The following is an 18,480-nucleotide window of genomic DNA, read 5'->3' as shown; positions in this document are numbered from 1 at the left end:
ATTCGAAATTGAAACATTGTTAACTGACTAGCTCACAAGACAACGTTGCGCACATGCATGCCCCAAATGCTGCGCATCGATTGAACGAGAAAGGCAAGTAGTAGGCATTTTTTTCTTATAAAAGAAGCATAAAAGTTGTTCCTCCATAATTATACCTCGATCTGATTATAAGACCGACTAATTTAACTTGAGTCACTAAGTTTATACAGCAGAATGTCAATATCTGCAACATACAATAAATACATTATTGTAAAACAGCCATATATACTATAATTATACATTAGGTAATCCCCTACACAATACTGTGGCAATGCATTCCAAAAAGACAGTAGATCATGGAACAACAGTTCAACCCCACACATAAAGAATACACTATGACAATATAATGATTCAGGCAATTAAACAATACTAACATCTAAAAAGTACTTAGTAATTAAATTAAAACTAGTGCTTAAAAACCTCACTGCTCTATAATATGAAATTCATAAACACGTTATCCTAATATATATATTTTATACAGAGATCATAATGGCTAGGAGTTGGTATTGTATATCGATTTTTTTTGATAAAACAAAATAGTACTTTCAAAACATATTTCGCTTAGAGATCAATATGATATCAATTACATCCGACTCTAAGAATAAAATGACAAGAGCTATAGTTGGATAGCCCACAACCAAATTATTAATGAAAATAAGAAACACACAGGGTACTACTGATCCAAAAGCTTATCGGATTCACAATATCAAAACATGCTGATTGTTGGGTAAACAGGCAGCTTATAGAAGCAGGCCAGATGGGGAAGCCATGGAGGAAGTGAAGACTATGAGTAGGATGAGCCTCTTAACAAAGATTTGACAATCTCCACTTCCACTGCTTTATTGCCCACCGCTACTGCTGTGGCTCCTGTAATCAGCCGCTGCTCTCATCGCTCTCGCTTCTCGCTGCTACGATCGTATACAGTACGGTAAGGCCGCCAGCCATCTTGTCACCGATGGGAGGATTGTATGCACCCTGGATTTCGTGATCACGGCAGGGTTTCATTCTCACAGTAACTGGTGCGCATTGGCCTTGAGTTGCTTTGAAGCCGATGGATGGCGGAGCGTTGTGATCAATGGCCTCGGGACGAAAATTGAAGCCGGAGACTGCAGACACTCTTCTGCCCGCGAGCCTGGGACGCATCGCGAGCCGCCCGGCCACAGGCTTGCGATGCGTGGTCCGGCCCAGGGCTTCTGCCTTTAGCTGCCTGACCACCGGCGTGCAGCTCGTGTTTCGGGATCCGTTTCGCCACACCCTTCACCTTCGCATGTGGTACAGCGCCTATCCATTTCCGTCATCGTCACGCCGCCTGTGTTCAACCTTTGCCAGATCTCATCAGCATGGGGCATGTTCTGCTCTAACGCGATTCAGTCAATGTGGCCAGATCGCGTAATCTCTCCACCTCCAAATCCACCACAGATCACTCATGCCACCTCCGGCGACCGAAGATCGTTTGTGCAAGTGCTTCGCCCGCGCGCCGTATGGATCGCGCTTTGATTTCCCTGAGGCTACTCTCCGGTGAGATCCCCAGCTAAGAACGTGGCTTCACAATCGTCTCAACTGACTGAGCCTACCGACGGGATGAACAGCGTCTGGAAGATGAAAAGGCCGCAAGGCCTAAGTCAAGGAGGAGCGCGTCGAGAAGAAGATCAAGGCTCGCAGATCAAGAGAGGCTGCGGGAGGAGGAACGCCGTCGGTATTGAAGAGCCGTCGTCGCCCTTGATGAGGATCGGCCGTCGAGAGGCTTTCGCGACTCTCCGAGCGGGGAGGCCTGCGTGATGCTGGGCAAGCCGTGCGGAGAAACGCCGCCGGTAGCAGGAGGCACGGGACGCGGGATCGCTGGGCGGACAGATCCGAGATGTGCGTCCGCTGGAAGCTTCTCCTCTCCGTTCGGAGGATCCGATCAGACCACTCGGCGTAAGTCGAGTGCTTCTCTCTTCCATTCCGATTCCGTAGCACGTGTCCGCTAGGGTTGAGTTTGGTCGTAGCCGCCGTCAATCTGAATCCCAGCGTTTGCACATTTCTCCGAGTAGCTCCTTGCTAGGTGCATGAACCAGCCGGGGGTCCTCTCGTACCTCCACCTGCGTTTCTAATGTGCTTACCAACATCATGGTTCGGGAAGCGCCCCGACAATAGGTTCAAATGGGGCACGCAAGGGTTCCCGCGAATCAATCACCGTTGTGGTGAACATCATATGCAGTGTGTGCCGTACCAGAGAGCCCCCGGGAACACAAGGCTCCTTTTCGTGCGTTGAAGAATTTGGTCTCCTCGCTTTTATTCGATCCCGGGCCTCGAAACAGAGGCCCAACTCTCGTTGAACTACGTACCGAACTATGCTCATATCACGCGGAGAAAGGTGAAGTTAACCGTAGGAATATTGAGCATGAGTTTAGTGTCCTGCGCAGTCTATGAAGATTAATTGGAGGTTTTTTGCTAAAAAGAAGCATTCTCCCACCGAGTTCGTGATCGAGACTCTCCCTTTTCCCGGCAAAAGCCATTGATGAATTAGCTCTTATTTTGGTAAACTCTTCATGAGGACCGGCTCCCGGTGCCATTATCTCTCCTGAAAATGGGCTGGTGATATCCAACCAATATCTATGATGGAAGAAGCCCGGTTCAGAATCAAAGGTATTCCCATGAACTCTCTGTGACCGCATCACAGTTCTACGCCGCTAGCTTCGGTGGGAAAGCCTCCGGCTCTTGATAAAACTTCCTCGCGGAACTTTTCCTATGTGAGGGTCAAGATTGGAAGCGATTTGTCCTTGGTTCCAAATACTCGCATAGGTGAGATCAAAGGTGGCTTTTATGAATTGGCAATACACCAGGAGTTATGTGAGCCAGCTTCCTAATCCCGGGATCTGGAGTTCGGTTGCCGACACTAACTGAGGAGGAATGGGTGATGATGGTACTCCAAAAGATGAGAACTGGGAGGAATGATTCTATGCGAGTGCTCCTCGGCTCCGCCCCACCAATGATCAATAACAATCTGACAGAACACCGGTACAACAGACGACCGTACGCTCGCAATATATGTGGTCCGCAGTGGACAATGGCAAGAGGAAACTTTTGAGATGGACTCCATGGATGTCTCGCAGGAAAATATGGATGATGGAACTTCTAGCTCCCTCCCTTTTCCTGTGGGAAAATGCTTCTCGAAGCCTTGTCCGATGTTCATAAGTCGTAGCCGGTGCTTTTGCTCCAGCTCTGTTTTATCTCCCGGTCAATGCCTCATCAAGTGCATCTGCGCTACCTCTCTTATGCAAAATTTCTTCATACTTTAACCAAGTCTCGGCAGCTGACAAATCTTTCATGTTCCAGTATAGCATAGGGAAGAATTGGGGTCCATCCTCGGAAGATGCTAATGAGAAGATATCTCCGAAGAACAAGTAGACTATGATACCACCGACTCGAGGGTGCCGCAACTTCCGAGAGATACATTATCCCCGATGTGTGTTATGGCTTTAGTCGCTCCTTCAAGCTCGAAGAAAGGTGGTCACCGTGATGTCCATCATGGTTCTCAACCCGACATTGGAGGCACTCAAGAGGATCCTCTCACAAGTTGACAATCCTACCGATGTGGAGACCGCCGTCGACACCCATATTAATGAGCATTTACCTGCTAGTGGTGGCCTCATAATCTATCATGATGAGCGCCGTGATCATTTCTCAAGACTCTCATGCTACAAGAATTCCAGAGAGGGCAAGCAGATCTGCACGTAAGAGATGTTACAGGTACTAACCTTACTTTTCATAATTCCTTTGCTTTACTTGATGATGATGATATTCATAATAGAGCCCTTGAAATGGGGTAAAACCTGAAACTCTTCACCTTGGAAAAATCAATTATCTCGAAAGATCCGGAACAAGCTTAGGCATGCTGATAGATAAAGTCCAAATGCACAGAAGGCATGGGATTCAGATTCTGATAGAGTCTTGCTTTTGGCTTTGAGAGTGATCAAGATTTGGTCGAGGAGAATGATTACCCTCGTTGTTTCCAGAAGAAGCAGAGAAGAAGAAGAGGAGGCTGCGGTAAAAATATAGAAGTTGGAAAGGAACACCACAGAAATCAGTGGTTCCTTTGAAGGGGCATACTAAAAATCATGTGTCAGCTTTGGGAAGGTTGAAGCACGACTGTCACCTTGAGTGGCATTGTTACCGGACTTAGATGCAGTGAAGAAAAATCCAAAGTATTTATGATAGGAGCCACTTTTAACCGCAGGGGTGGGCAAGAAAGGCATGTGTAAGTTTCACGATTTTATCACAGGAACACAATGTGATTTCTGAAGTTGCAAGAGACAATCAAAACAGAATTATTCCTCTCCTTCTTCAAGAGTATTGATCCCCATGGCGCTTTGATTGAAGTGGATTAGTTCCACCGGTAGAAGTGTGGAATTCGGGGGTTTTAGGCTGTCCTGCATTTTCTATCGATCACCGTTGTTGGCAAGTTTTTATCAAAGTTACCTTGCCGGATCCGAAACTCAACTTGAGGTGGTGCTTGGTGATTGTGTATGCAGCCGCCCGATCTGTGGATAAAGATGATTTTCTGCATGTACGTCAGGCTTGCTGGTCTCAGAGCGACTGAGAATCCTCTTCTCATTGGTGGTGATTTTAATATCGTAGATTTTCTCCGAAAAAGTAAAGGAATGAGGAACAACAGATGATGATATGTTCAACTCTATTATCAATACTTATGCTCTCGCGAGAAATCAACATGTCCCGTGGCTGTGATACTTGGTCCAACAACAGTCGGTCGCCTTACTCTTGAAAATTGGACGATTCCCGATGAGTAGTACCTGAAGATCTTTTTCCTTTGACCACAGCTCATAAACTAAACAGGATATTTCCGATCATAACCCACTCATTCTTGACACCATGGAGAATGAATAAAGAAAGAAGCGAATCGATTTGAAAAAGCCGGATTAAAGAAGAAGATTTCCTTGACGAGTGGATGGAGTTTGGCAACAGAGGGTTAGTGCTACTAACACTTTGGATAGGTTGTGTATATGAAGTTGAAAAATGTTAAGAATAGTTTGAAAGGGTGGGGATATAATTTGAGAGGAAAGCACAAGAAAAGAAAGGGTGAAATTTCTTTTACTTACCGAGCTAGAAATGATGGAAGAAAATCTCCTTATCTCACATACGTAGGTCTGTAAGGGCTCGTGCTTTAGCAGATGAGTTGTTTGATATTCTTGACAAAGAAGCAATGCTTCGAGACAGAAGAGATCCGAGATAACTCAGGTTGCTTCCATGGGGATAGCAACACAGCCTTACTTCCATAGAATTGCAAATGGTTGCAAGAGGAAATCAACTATTTTCTCTCCGAAAAATGGAGACTCTCGCTACAAGGAGATGAGACTGCTCCAAGATGCTGGCTGTATTTCTATAAGATGTTGTTTGTCCACCGAGGACAAGGGTGTGAGGTTGAGGAGGATGTGGGAGTCAGTGGAAGAAAGCTTGAGAGACAAAGATGACTTCGTATGTTAATGTTTACCATGAAGAGGTAAAAGTGGGATTGATCAAATGGAGAAAATAAGCGTCGTAGTGCTCCGATGGAATTCCTCGAGAATTTTATCAAGTCTCGTTGGGAAAATCATTGAGTTGATATCATGGCTGTTCTTTTGATGATATTTTTCATACAGATTGACTTGGCTAGAATCAATTATGGCATAATTACTTTCGATTCCTAAAGCGTGGAGGCAGATAGATACTGGTAAATTCAGACCTATATGCTTGCTACAGTTCTTTTTAAAATTTTCACCAAGACTTTAACTATCGTGGCTGCACTAATCATGGAGAAACTCGTTAGCTCGCTAGGTCAAACAAGCTTTCATCAAGGGAAGATCATCACTGATGGGGTGATGCTACGCAAAAGTCTTGAGGGAGAGCAAATTGAGAAACAACAAGGCATTGTGCTGAAGATTGACTTTGGCAAAAGCTTCAGTGACAAAGTTAACCGGGATTTCCCGTTTGACTCGCCGTCATGCCGTAAAGGCTTTAGTGAAAATTGGATGGTTTGGATAAAGAATGTGGTGGACTACACGGCACTTTGATGTGAAAGTTAATGATAGAATTGGTCCCTACTTCCGAGCCACAAAGGGGTTAGGCAAGGAGATCCTTTTGCTCCCTTTTTGTTCAATATGGTCGCGAACAGCCTTGGCTAAATGGTCTCACCGGCACAATGAAATGGCCTCATCATCAGATTAGCTAGCAATTTGGTGGAAAATGGTGTAGCTATTCTCCAGTATGCAGATGACACTATCCTACTTATCCAAGACAACAGAAGAACAAGCCATGAATCTCAAGCTTATTCTCTATATTTTTGAATCTATGTCTCGGACTAAAGATTAATCTTGAAAAAAGTGAGGTTATGATGATTCTTGAGGATGAAGAAAATCACATAGTTTTGCCGGCTTCCGTTTAATTGTCAGCAGGGGTGCTGGCCAATCAAATACTGAGCACACTGTATTGTGCTGCAGGAAGCCCTCCGTTGTCGAGATGAGCCCTAGGGTGAAAACAAAGAAAAAAATGGGTGGCCGGATGGGAAATACAATGTCCTAGGTGGAAGGGTGGTCAAGATTGATTCATGCCTTCAAGCATTGCTGTCTACCGCATGTCCATGAGGCCGGCTCCATAAAACCAACATTGAACAGATGGATAAACCAATAAGATCTTTCTTTTGGGCAGCAAGTATACAGCAAAGAAATATCGCCTTGTGAAGTGGGAAATGGATCATGCGTACTCCAAGAAAAAAGGAGGTCTCGGGATAAAAAATCTTCACAAAATTTAATATTAGTTTGATGTGCAAATGGTGGTGGAAATTGAGAATGGCTCAGACCTCGGCAAGATATTATGAAAACAAAGTGTATGGCAAATGGTGGTGTCTATTATACAAAAAAGACCCGGAGATTCTCCTTTGTGGACCGATATGCTGCTGTGTCAAACCCATTTACCTCAGCTGGTAGAAGGATGAATGTGGGGGACATAAACACAAGTTTTCGGTGTGACTTTGGTGTGATCAAATCCTTAAAAGAGAAGATTCCCAGATATTCATGATATCTGCAATGGAACAGAGGTAACCGTGGCAAGGAGGTCACGTTGAACCGGAGTTTTTCCTTCCTTAGAGGTGGATGACACCCGATCTAGCTTGGCAAATCTATGGTTTACAACGTAATCATGGTCTCAAACCGTTCTTTTCAGTGAGCACGATAAAGCTGAACTGAAATGGACAAAAATGGCAAATTTTCTCGTCAAATTCGCTTACAAGCACTCGTGTGGTGCGGGTGCCCGGACGAACTTTCAAACATTTGCAGAGGTAAGTCCACCTGAAAATCAAAGTTTGGTCAATGGGATGATTTGGCACAATGCCATTGCTACAAAGGACAATTTGTCGAAGAGAAACCGGCAGTGGTGGAGCCGCTGTCGCCTGCGGATTGCAGATGAGTCCATCTCTCACTTATTTTTTACTTGTCCGCGGCAAAATTCGTATGGAGTGTCATGGGGAAGTTGATTGGCGCCCTTCTAGACCTGGATCATTTTCGCAATATTTTTGGTGGATTCCACGCTTCTGTATGCGAGCAGCAAACACGCAAATTGCGGGTTAGTCGCTATTTGTCAGCCATTTGGAAACTTCAAATCGTGCTCTGTTTGAGCACAAGCCGGATCAGCGAACTGTGGAACTAATCGGCCGATTTCACCGTTTTTATAGAGGCTATGCTGGGCAGGCCTACATGACGAAGGAGAGGTCAAGATCCGCGCGGCGGTGCTGATGGTTTGCCACGGTTGCTAGCGCCACGACCCCCCAGGCCGCAGTTCAACCAAGGCGGTGCTCGCTGGACGAATCCTCCACTTGATCGGTGCAAGCATGATGGATGATGATGCTCGATGCGATGGATCTTGGCGAATCATGAAGGATGATCCCCGGAAGCGTTTCGTAGGCCTTCATCGATTAGCTCGTGTCTTTTGCCGCTCGTGGTTCGCTTGGGTGCTCCCCGGCAGCTTTAAACTTTTCCTTCTCGTTGTTTTGATGTTTGCCGTTAGCAATAGGCGGCGCGGTCGTAAGACTGTGGTGTGTTTACTTTCTGCTCACGCTCGGACGTGCTTTGTGTTGTTTCGTTATCCTGGGTAATGAAAGCCTACCAAATGGTCGTTCTGGAAAAAAATGATTGTTGGAAAGCTCGATGCAAGACGCACGGCTGCCACACACACAGCTTCAACGTAAACTATGGTACACAAGAAAACCGTGTTTTTGCATAACATGCTACCCAGAGAGACGAGATACGCCCCACCGCATACTTTCAAACATGAGGTCGGCTACGCAGGGTGTTGTGGATCACGAGGCTAAATTCTTCACATTATGTAGTTGTTGAATCTGCCAACTTTCCCATCACAGTCAAGTTTCTAATAATTGCTGACACCGATGGAGAGCACACCATGAGATCTTGGATCGACACCGGTCGTAGTCATATCATAGCTAGGTCGCCAAGTAGGTGTACAAGCCTCAAGACCAAATCATGCACCTTCTCGGCCATCACTCTCTCGGCAAGGCTACCATAGTGGTCGACCCAATTTGCATCTCTTTCTTTCTTTGGGGCACAATGCTAAAGAGCGAAATCACGCTTTACTCCACCGAAGACTTTTCTGCAATATTTCCTTCACTCGCCATCTCCATCTACCATGACGCCGAGAAATCGAAATGTGGCTGCACTTTGTCGCCAGTTGGTGCTCCATGGGCACATACTTGCAGGACATGTTGCTTAAGGATTTTATATAGTTTTTGAGCTTAGTTTATGAATATAAAATCTCTCATTTCATGTTACATCTAGCATTTTTATGTCCATTATGCATGATTACTTATTCCACTTTTTTCGTGGTGAGCATTTCACAACCTTAGGTTTCTATCAGGATTTTTTGTTTTTCCTTGACTCTGGTATGTGTTTAGGTGTACTCAAGAGTTAGGAACATAAACACAACGCAAGAAGCCAAAATGAACGCATAAGAAGTAGCCATATAAAGTGTGAAAATTTGATATGTTTTTTAATAACGTAAATTGATGATCCAAAATCATCATGTTGTAGTCGTCCATATGAATCCAACGAGTCAAAAATAAACACCTGAATCGGTGATTCGATTTTCGTATGAAAAAATGACCGTGCAAAATTGAAACTAACAGAAATATTACGAGCTTAGTAACAGCCCGGCCGGAATTATACCTAGGCAACTCCGGCCCAGTTGGCCTGACCCAAAAATCCTGGCCTGGTCCAAAAATCCTAGACCGGGCCACGGATTTAGGCCCGTTGGCTAAGCCGGGCCAGGCCTGGGCTGTGGATTCGAACGATATGACAAGAAGATCTGGCCCGAGACTTCGACAGCCCAACGGGCTTTTGCATGCTTGGGTCCATATTTAGGCCTGACAGTCGAGCTCGGCCCGGATGGTCACCATCACGTGTGAGTGTTACTCTGCCATGTGCAGGGACTTTACCCAGTCCTCGTCAGACTCGAGAAACAGCGCGAGAGCCCTCACGTCGTCCATCCAGTCGCACGGCTCGGCCGCGACCTCCGACGCCACCGAGCTGCTGCCGCTACAGTCATCTCCGCCTCCTGATCCACCGGTCCGCGTCTCCGCGACCGGTGTCGTCTCCGGGCGGAAGAAGAGGCCGCCGGTGCACCGTACGGCCTTTGGCGCCCACACGGCTGACGACGGCGCCGCCGCGCGAGAAGCGGCAGGCTCTGGGTTGGCCAGCATTACTGCAGCGGTGGAGGAGCTAGAGCTGGAGGCGCCAGGCGTGGTGATGATCCTGGTGGTGGCGGGTCGGGGTCGGCCGGCGCCGGGAAGCGCCTTCCGCCCGAGGGTGCTGTTCCAGTAGTTCTTGATTTCGTTGTCTGTTCGGCCGGGCAGCCTGCCAGCAATGAGAGACCACCTGTTGCCGAGGAGGGCGTGCAGCCTGGAGGATGAGCTCCTCTTCGTCGTCGGAGATGTTACCCCGCTTGATGTTCGGCCGGAGGTAGTTAAGCCACCGCAGCCGGCAGCTCTTGCCGCACCGACGCAGACCTGCGCACAAATTCCACCGAGGGTAGAATGGTTAGCTCCGTTTAGGCTAAGGATTGAGTACTACGTGGAGACATTACAATCGGATTAACGAGTGGATCTGTATACCAGCTCTTTGAGGGACTTCCCTCCACCTGCCTTCGCCGTGGGCCTTGACGTAGGAGGCCAAGGTGTCGTCCTCCTTGCTCGTCCATGCGCCTCTCTTCACCCCTTCCTTGGCACAGCATGCCCTCCTCCCCATCCTCTCTCCGTGCGTGTTTTGCGCTGGAAGACTGGTGTGTGGGCAGCAAGGGTGGTCACGGTATTTATATATCAGAGGGTATACGTGGCCCTGTTTATCACCTTCAACCCATGGCCACCGGGAGCGACACTTCCTCAAATGTTAGACGGGCCAAAAGGCTAGGAAGCCTCCATGTGTACAACCAACAAGGACGTACAGTACCGCCGTTATACATCACTGCAGGTGGGTGAGCCAGTGAGGTGCAAGATGAGATCCATTCGAATTTCAGTGCCATATTTCTCCAAAAAAAAACAATCCTGTGAATTATTGCCTTTTATGTTCACAAAAAGTTGTAGCCGGAGAAACTCTCTTTCAAATAATTATCCACGGAAAAAATAAAAACAAATTTAATTGCATGTTTTATTTTTTCCACTCTTATATTCATAATAGTATATGAAAGTTTACACCATAATATCACCAATATTAAATTATAAATAAAATACCTCCGTTCCACAATATAAAACGTTAAAGCAAACTATTTTTGTTTGCTAAAACGTCTTATATTGCGGAATTCGTATGCATTTGGTATTATGGATGTTATATTTCTTTCTATATATTTGGTAATACATAATAAAAATTGACTTAGACTAAACCGAGAGCACCATGAATGGAATGGAGATAGTATTAACGGTTGCACCATGTTCATATGTGTATGTAATGGCGAGTCAAGATTCATAGGGTGCCACAGTTTCCGTAGAAGTACAATTCAATACACTGGTTGATGTTTTGTGGAGATTACACTACAAATAGTAAATTTTGGCCTATGTATCATCATAGTTCAAACAAATAGCCTTAAATTATGATTTGAACTACTAGATATTGTTCAATTTCCAATATTAACATGGAAGAATTCCAGCATTTGAACGATGGACAATAATGAAGAGAAACCGATGACAACCCAATCTCCAGGTTGAGATGATCAATTCAAACTCGTATGCGTCTGTAGAGAGCCCAACACACGTCGGCAAGACCGATTGCCATTCGGCCAAAGGGTCTTCATATCCAGCTAGTTAGGGAAGGTGGAAGTGCCAGGTCATGTGCTATAGAAAGTAAACGTGAATTCGTAATAATAGTATGATGTGCAGAAAATCTGAGTGACTATAGGCTTTAGATCATGCAACGGTACACACAACAAAAGGAACGTAGGTTTGCAGCACCTGGCACACAGGTGCCCAATGGTTTTAAAAAATGAAATCCACAGTTTGAATTTTTTAAAATTATAATATTTTGTGTGAATACATATACATGGTGTGCGTACATCTAGAAAGGTTTTTTTTTGGAGAATATCCGATGTATCTTGAGCTACAGAGAAAATCATAGTTGTATATAGGCATAAAAACTACTTTTTCACCATAAACTTGACTCTTGTATGTATCCCTATTTTATTCCGTTGATTGTTTGCAGACCTAGAAATAGATTTGAATTTTTTTTAAAGGAGCACCGACGTTCGGGTGCTGATGAGGGTTTGCGCGACAAGAGGGCGCTATACATAGTCTATGCATTGTGCACATGCCTACTCTCCATCGATTACTACCGATCAACTCACGGACTGTGTGTGCCAGTGTGTGTATAGATCTTCCAGCTGCTACTCCCTCCGTTTCACAAGTATGGAATGGAGCGCTCTTTTATAAACGGCAGTACATATGGTGATTCAACTGGTCTGGCTTAAGTAGCTACATTGGCCCCATAACTGTTACTGTTCCCTTATTTAACGAGCACACTCCACGATTGCAAATATAAGATATTTAACAGATTTCCCAGAGGAGAAATTCTCTGCAAATGCTATGTTCTGAAACGTGCGCTCGATCGTTGCATTCAATTGGCATGTTGGGATTGAAAGTCATCCGGACCCCGGCCTGAGATAATTGCTTAGCGGTGACAGCACGTGTGGTTTGTGGCACACTGGAACCATCCGTGTGTCATCTCTTAGTAACTATCAACCTAGGACACAGCGACAGGGATCCTATCTCGCTTCATTGTACGCCATTCGGTTTTAGCATCTCTCTTTTGCAGCTGTATAGTTTTTCAGAAATGCGGTAGTGGCGCGGTCAAGAGCACGCCTACAGCTTTTCAATGTTCTTCGAGAATTAAGTGGCAGGAAAGCTCCTGCAAAATTTTACTTCAAAGATGATGACCTCCAAACATGATCTCAAGAGGCCGTGCTTCCTCTTTTCCAAAAAAAAAATAATGTCAAGTCGGAGAATATATTATTAATTGACGGAAGACAAACCCATCACAATCTCTTAGGACTTTTTTTTTGGCCAGAAGCTATGCACTTGCTGGTACTACCTCGGAGGTTTTGTGCACATAAGTACTACGGAGTAAATGGACACGGCGACATCAACGTGGGTGGCAATTCTGCCGCACCAGTGCAATACTGGTCGTTTTACAGGTAACCACTAGCCACTAGGTCCTTCCTACTCATGGACAAGTGTACGAGCTAGCCTAATATAGAACATGGTACAGATGCACTATCTCACTGCTAACATCAAAATAAAAGTTGATTGTTGAGTCTCTTAATGACATGAGCACGACGGTAATTTGAAGATGAAGAAAATAGAGGGCACAAAACAAACATCACAACTGGTGTTAGCACAAGTGTCTTGATCATACTATGCAATCCTAGGAAGAAAGAAAACAATTAAGCCTTGGAGTGGGTTGGAGGAGACTAAGGGAGACTTTAACTTAGATATGACTTTAATAATTAATACCGCTAAATCTATTTCAATTCCGTTCAATCCCTAGGACCTTAAGCATCTCGTTGCAGGCCTGCAGCCAAATACATGAAACATATATCTCAAAGATGTTTACAAGGGAGACAAGACATTTGGTACATCAGTATGTCGAAAATGATATAACGACTTGGACGACTCAACTCGCGGTGCTTTACACTAACACTGTGTCTACAGTTGAGTTTAGACGCATAAGTCTTAATGACATGAGCATGATTGTAATTTGAAGATGGAGAAGGGCAATAGAATCTTTGCAAGAGAAAACGAATTCAGGTAAGCATCTTTGCTACAAACAACGAGAGTAGTTTTATTTTCAAAACTGATACTGTAGCTCCTTTTACAGCAAGGCGCTGTCAAAGATGCCTCAGGTGTTCACTGGAGATTGATGAGGAAAATGATCTTGCTTGTGCCGGTATGTTGGACATCACGTGAATGAAAGAGTGTTGTCTAGGTAGAATAATTTTATCTATACTTTAACTCTTTAAGAGATACCATGAAAAAGATAAAATAAGCTGTGAATATCATTAGCAACCCCTGGCTGGTTGATGGCTTCTGAGTTTGAAAGTTGGGCTCATTTCGAGCCTTCCATCTAAAAACTATATGTAGTGGTTGATTTGTCTATTTTCTTTTCTCACAAACGTGACAATCATTTCCTTGATTTACATAGGTGAACAAGACTCCCTTCTGGTTTCTGGACATGGGTGCCTTGCAATTTCAATTTTTTTTTTTGAGCAATCGCTAGAGCTTCGGCTATTCATTTAGGAAGAAAGGAAAATGATCCAGTTTATGAGGAAAATCGGATCGAAAACCATACATACTTAAGTACCTCCGACATGCGGACTACTCCCAAAGTCTAAAACGACAACCCAACAAGATCGAACAACTTGGTTTCGTCATTGCAGTGCATGTCCATGCTGCTACTGTCTCGCAGTTCTAAAACTTGGTTCTCATGCTCTCCTGAATAAATGGACACAAAGACATGAACGTGGATGATAGTTATTCACAACACTGGTATGTTTAGTACCAACTCCCTAGCTGCTACTCAGCGGAAAAGTATGGACCCGCCTAATATATATATATATAACTTGGAGAGTCGCAGTAGCTCACTGCTAACATGAAAACGAGGTTGATTGATTGACGACCGTCTTAATGACGTGAGCACGATGGTAATGGAAGATGAAGAAAAAGGATAACGTAATCACTGGGAAAAAACAAATAATCATCTTGCGACAGACATAGAGAGGTGTTTTTTCAGCAACAATGGCTGTAGAACAGCACAACACTGTCAAAGATATCTATACAAGGAAAAAAAAGACTGTCTCAGGTTTCACTGCAGGTCGAAAATGATCTTACTATTGCCATGACATTGGACATCACATATTCACATAGTCCAAATAGCTTCAGATTGAAGCTCAGTTCGCAGTGCTTTACACTAACAGTGCAGCGAAAAGTTAATTCTAGCTAGAGAAAGGGGTTCACACGCTTGCTGAAGCTAATATCCAGCAGGTACAGCTTTTAACCCCATGCCAACGATGATGCGTAATTGACCACCAGCTGCCCATCAATTCCAAAGTTCTGTGATTTAAAAACAAAAACAAAGATATTTAGCCACCTTTAATCACAAATCAAATTTCAATTGATAGGATAATATAATTAGGTGTATGAATAATTCATGATAGTGTTCAGTTTGACAACTCAACTAGGACAATAAGGTAATAAAGTGCATTTTCAAGCATAATATTGAACATGAAGTTGTTTATCAATAACTTCAGGACATCTAAGACTGAAGAGGACACAAAAAGAACTAACAAGGGCATTGGGTCTTACATTGTATAAATCAATTATCAACTCATCTGGGTTCGGTGAAAATGCACTGTTCACATTAGAGAAACTGCCGGCAGAAAGAGAGACTGTCAGTAAATATATACAGGGCAATAGAGGGCATGCTGGCTCTACTGGTCCAACTTCAGATGTACATTCTTACCACTGTGTCCTGGTGAATTTGACGCGAAGAAATTCAATCACCTTGGCAAATTTCTCATTCCCACCAATCTGAAAATGCACAAGTTGGTTAGAAAAGATTACCAACAACCACAAAGGCACTGCAAACAGTCTGTCTAATTTGATGCTCAAATTTTATGAACCAAATAAGTACTTCATCAGTAGATTATCTTTACTACTATTAAATTGGAATAGGTGGTGGTGGTCTTGGTATGTCGCCCATGTTTACATTTAGCCCTTGAGAATTTTAAAATCATCCTAAAGTCCATGTCATGCCTCTGTACTCGGAACACCCCTCGTGTCTCCTCACGCCCCTGGGATCCCGCCACCCCTGCCCACCGGCACCGCCTCCTCCCACTATACAACTCTGGCCGCCGTCCCGAGGGCCGTCGTCCTCCGCTCTTGCCACTCTCCGTCGGTCTTGCCCTCACAACTACCGCTGGCGGTGCCACCTTGCCAGATCGACGGGCTGTCACCCTCACACCTTCGCTCTTGGACACGCCCGCAGTATGCCACGACGCGGGCTGGTGATACCCAGCACTGGCCGTGACTGTGAGTTCCGCTCGTCCGGCTGCTTTACTTGTCGCAGCGAGGTGGTCCCCCGAGGCTCTGCTCCATGCGGCTTGGAGGGGCTGCTCGACCATGTGTCCACACATGTTCTTGGTTCAGCTGCGTCAGCGCGAGTACCTGGTCCCGTTCCGGTCTGCCTTCCGTGCTGCTCGTTGTGCTAGGCAGACACGCGGAGAGATGGATCAGCAGATTGGCCGGACGTACTGGACGCGCGCATGACAGCCAAATAGCCGCTGGCTTCAATGCACGCCTGCAAGCAAGCAGGTGGATGGATTCACTGCTAGCTCATTTTTTTTTCTGCTAGCTAAACGAAAAAGAGACAAAACTTTGGAATGTTGAATTTTAGTTTGCTATAAATTTTGCATGCCCATCCATCAAGCCTCCCCAAGTTTCTGCATCATATGGTGTGCAACCTCCCAAGGGAAGAAGGGAGGCTGGTAATTTCAGTTTAAAAGGGCAGTTCACTCAAGCAGAAAAGAGTTCTACCTTGTAACAAAAATGGTGTTTGGATGCTACCACAGTACTTCAATTTCAAACTGTCAAGTTTGGGATGGGGCTCAAGTGATTCAACAATCATGCTTGCTTTTGAACACTCAGCATCGCTAAATTCGGGATTACCAACATGACGTGAAGCTGTTCATCCTGGCTTTTAAAGCATCATCCTTCACAACATTCTCAAGATTCCTAACATGTAAAATTTCATTCAGCTGTGTCACGTCCTTTAATTCTGCGATTCTGTGCCCTTACCCTTTTGGATTTTCAAATACCTCATCCTTCACAACATTCTCAAGATTCCAAACATGTAAAATTTCATTCAGCTGTGTCAAGTCCTTTGATTCTGCGATTCTATGCCCTTGCCCTTTTGGATTTTCAAATACCGAAGATGTTCTAAGTGATGTCAAATTACTGATATTGCTCATCACTGAAGTAATCAGTTCATTCCTGTAATATATCTTTAGACACACCGGCAAGTAGGTGGCGGCTGCAACTGCGATGATGGCAAATTGCTGATCTGGTTTTGGTTTTGGATGCAGGGAGGGACACTATAATTGGGGCTGTCCAGACACTATTTGAGGGCCTCCGCTGGAGATGCTCCAATGCAGCGGAAATTATTGTTATGTTACTTGTTACCAAATTATTGCTGTCAAGCTAATCTATATTAGCCTAACTATGATAAGAAAGTACTCTATAGTAGCCTAAAAAAATTAAGCATTGTTTTTTCTTTTTACACAGGCCACAAAACTTCTACTTTGTTCATAAAATTTAACGTTTATACATTGAACACGGAATTTACATGTCAAATCATCATGGAATAAGTGGACTAGAACTGGGTTCAAACTTCAATAAACAACACTTCTATAATTGCAACAACCAAAGCCCAGGTGAAACCTAAGATGTTTGTGTGGTATAAACTATATTATTGCATTTTCAAGATTGTAGGCACATTTTATTTTGGATTCATTGCAACGCACAGGTACTTTTCCGGTAGTACTTATTTATTTACTGAAACAAGGAGCAGCATATAATTCGACTAACCGACAGACTTGAGGGCACATTATTTACTAGTGAAACCATGGGCTTCCATAACTAGTACGCAAAAGATAGTCTCCATAAAACTAAGACACACTGATGCATCTAAAGCTAACAGCATGTTGAAACACTCTACAGGTCATACACACACAGTTCACAAAGAAGAGTCTTAAAGTTACAGAATAAAAACATCCACCAATATACTATGACAGGATACTGTCTTGAGCCGACATTGCAAAATTACTCCAGTTCTTCATCATTAGGAAGTCTTCTGAATTACTCCAAGTGGGAAGGGAGGAAAGCTTCTTGGCACATGGACACATAGCACATATTAGCAATTATAAGGGCCATGAACCTGACGTCTTTGGTGCGCACATGTTTCTTTTAGGTATACGACAATTGCTGCCACTATCACATCCATCGGCGACTTAATGTGTGAAAGCCAAACATGTCATCCCCCATCACAGCCTTTTCTTCTCCTGTTGGCTGCGACCAAGGACAAGGTGCTGCTATAGCTCCAGCAAACAACAAATGAATACTGGGTCTACTAATAGTAATAGTACTACACCACTGTTGCTTAATTCCCTCTAAATACTAGTAATTCTACACTTCCCAAAAAATAATTGGTGTGCTATGGGTGCCTGCAAAGTCTGTAACTAGGTGCTGAATCGATCGGCCCGGACCTCCTAAACTGCCGATCAAATCGACCGACCAGGCCTAACATGCCAGCACCCCGCGCTAATGCGAGATCTCTCGCGTAATAGTAACCAGGCAGAGGTAGATTGCTGAACTTGCTGGTAGCGTAAGGAAAGAACCGGCGAGAAAAAGAGCCCGTACCTTGAACTTGGACTGCCGCAGCTTCGGCGCGTTGGCGACCGACTGGAAGTTCACCACGACTGCGAATCGGGGACCGCGAGAGGAGTAAGCGGAGAACGGAGAGACGACGGGGCAGAGGAAGGAGTGGGGCGGAAGGAGATCGAACCTTTCTTCTGGTTGGGATCGGCGGCCATCGCCGAAGGAGAACGAGAACGGCGGCAGGAAGGAAGGAAGGAAGCGGGAGCAAATTTGCGGCGAGACCCTCGTGAGAAGGACTCTGTACGACGCGGCCCTTGAAGTCGGGTTTTGGTTCCGCTTCGGACCTTGAGCACGCCGGAAGGAAGGAGTGGAGAGGAGGATGATGGGCCGACGTTTGATGCGAAAGTCTATATCTTTCTTTTAGGGCAAAAGCCTATATCTACAAAGGTATGATGGGCCGCCGGCGATTTCATTCTAGTGACACACGA

The 18,480-nt window shown here is 44.8% G+C and overlaps 1 protein-coding gene and 1 pseudogene across 1 annotated transcript; both read right to left on the bottom strand.

Annotated features, from left to right (window-relative positions):
* Positions 1–9,490: 9,490 nt before the first annotated feature.
* On the bottom strand, positions 9,491–10,325 carry LOC124671379 (annotated as a pseudogene).
* Positions 10,326–14,557: 4,232 nt separating this feature from the next.
* On the bottom strand, positions 14,558–18,280 carry LOC124706806 (ubiquitin-like protein ATG12). Its single transcript, XM_047238479.1, has 5 exons — positions 18,180–18,280; positions 18,035–18,093; positions 15,081–15,148; positions 14,924–14,987; positions 14,558–14,671 (listed from the first exon to the last, which is right to left on the bottom strand). The coding sequence occupies exons 1-5, from the start codon at positions 18,205–18,207 to the stop codon at positions 14,612–14,614; spliced, it is 279 nt and encodes a 92-aa protein (XP_047094435.1). The 5' UTR covers positions 18,208–18,280; the 3' UTR covers positions 14,558–14,611.
* Positions 18,281–18,480: the final 200 nt, after the last annotated feature.

This window comes from Lolium rigidum, chromosome 1, assembly GCF_022539505.1.
Source record: "Lolium rigidum isolate FL_2022 chromosome 1, APGP_CSIRO_Lrig_0.1, whole genome shotgun sequence".
NCBI classification, from domain to species: Eukaryota; Viridiplantae; Streptophyta; class Magnoliopsida; order Poales; family Poaceae; genus Lolium; species Lolium rigidum.
This window is presented reverse-complemented; position numbering and strand designations above follow the sequence as displayed.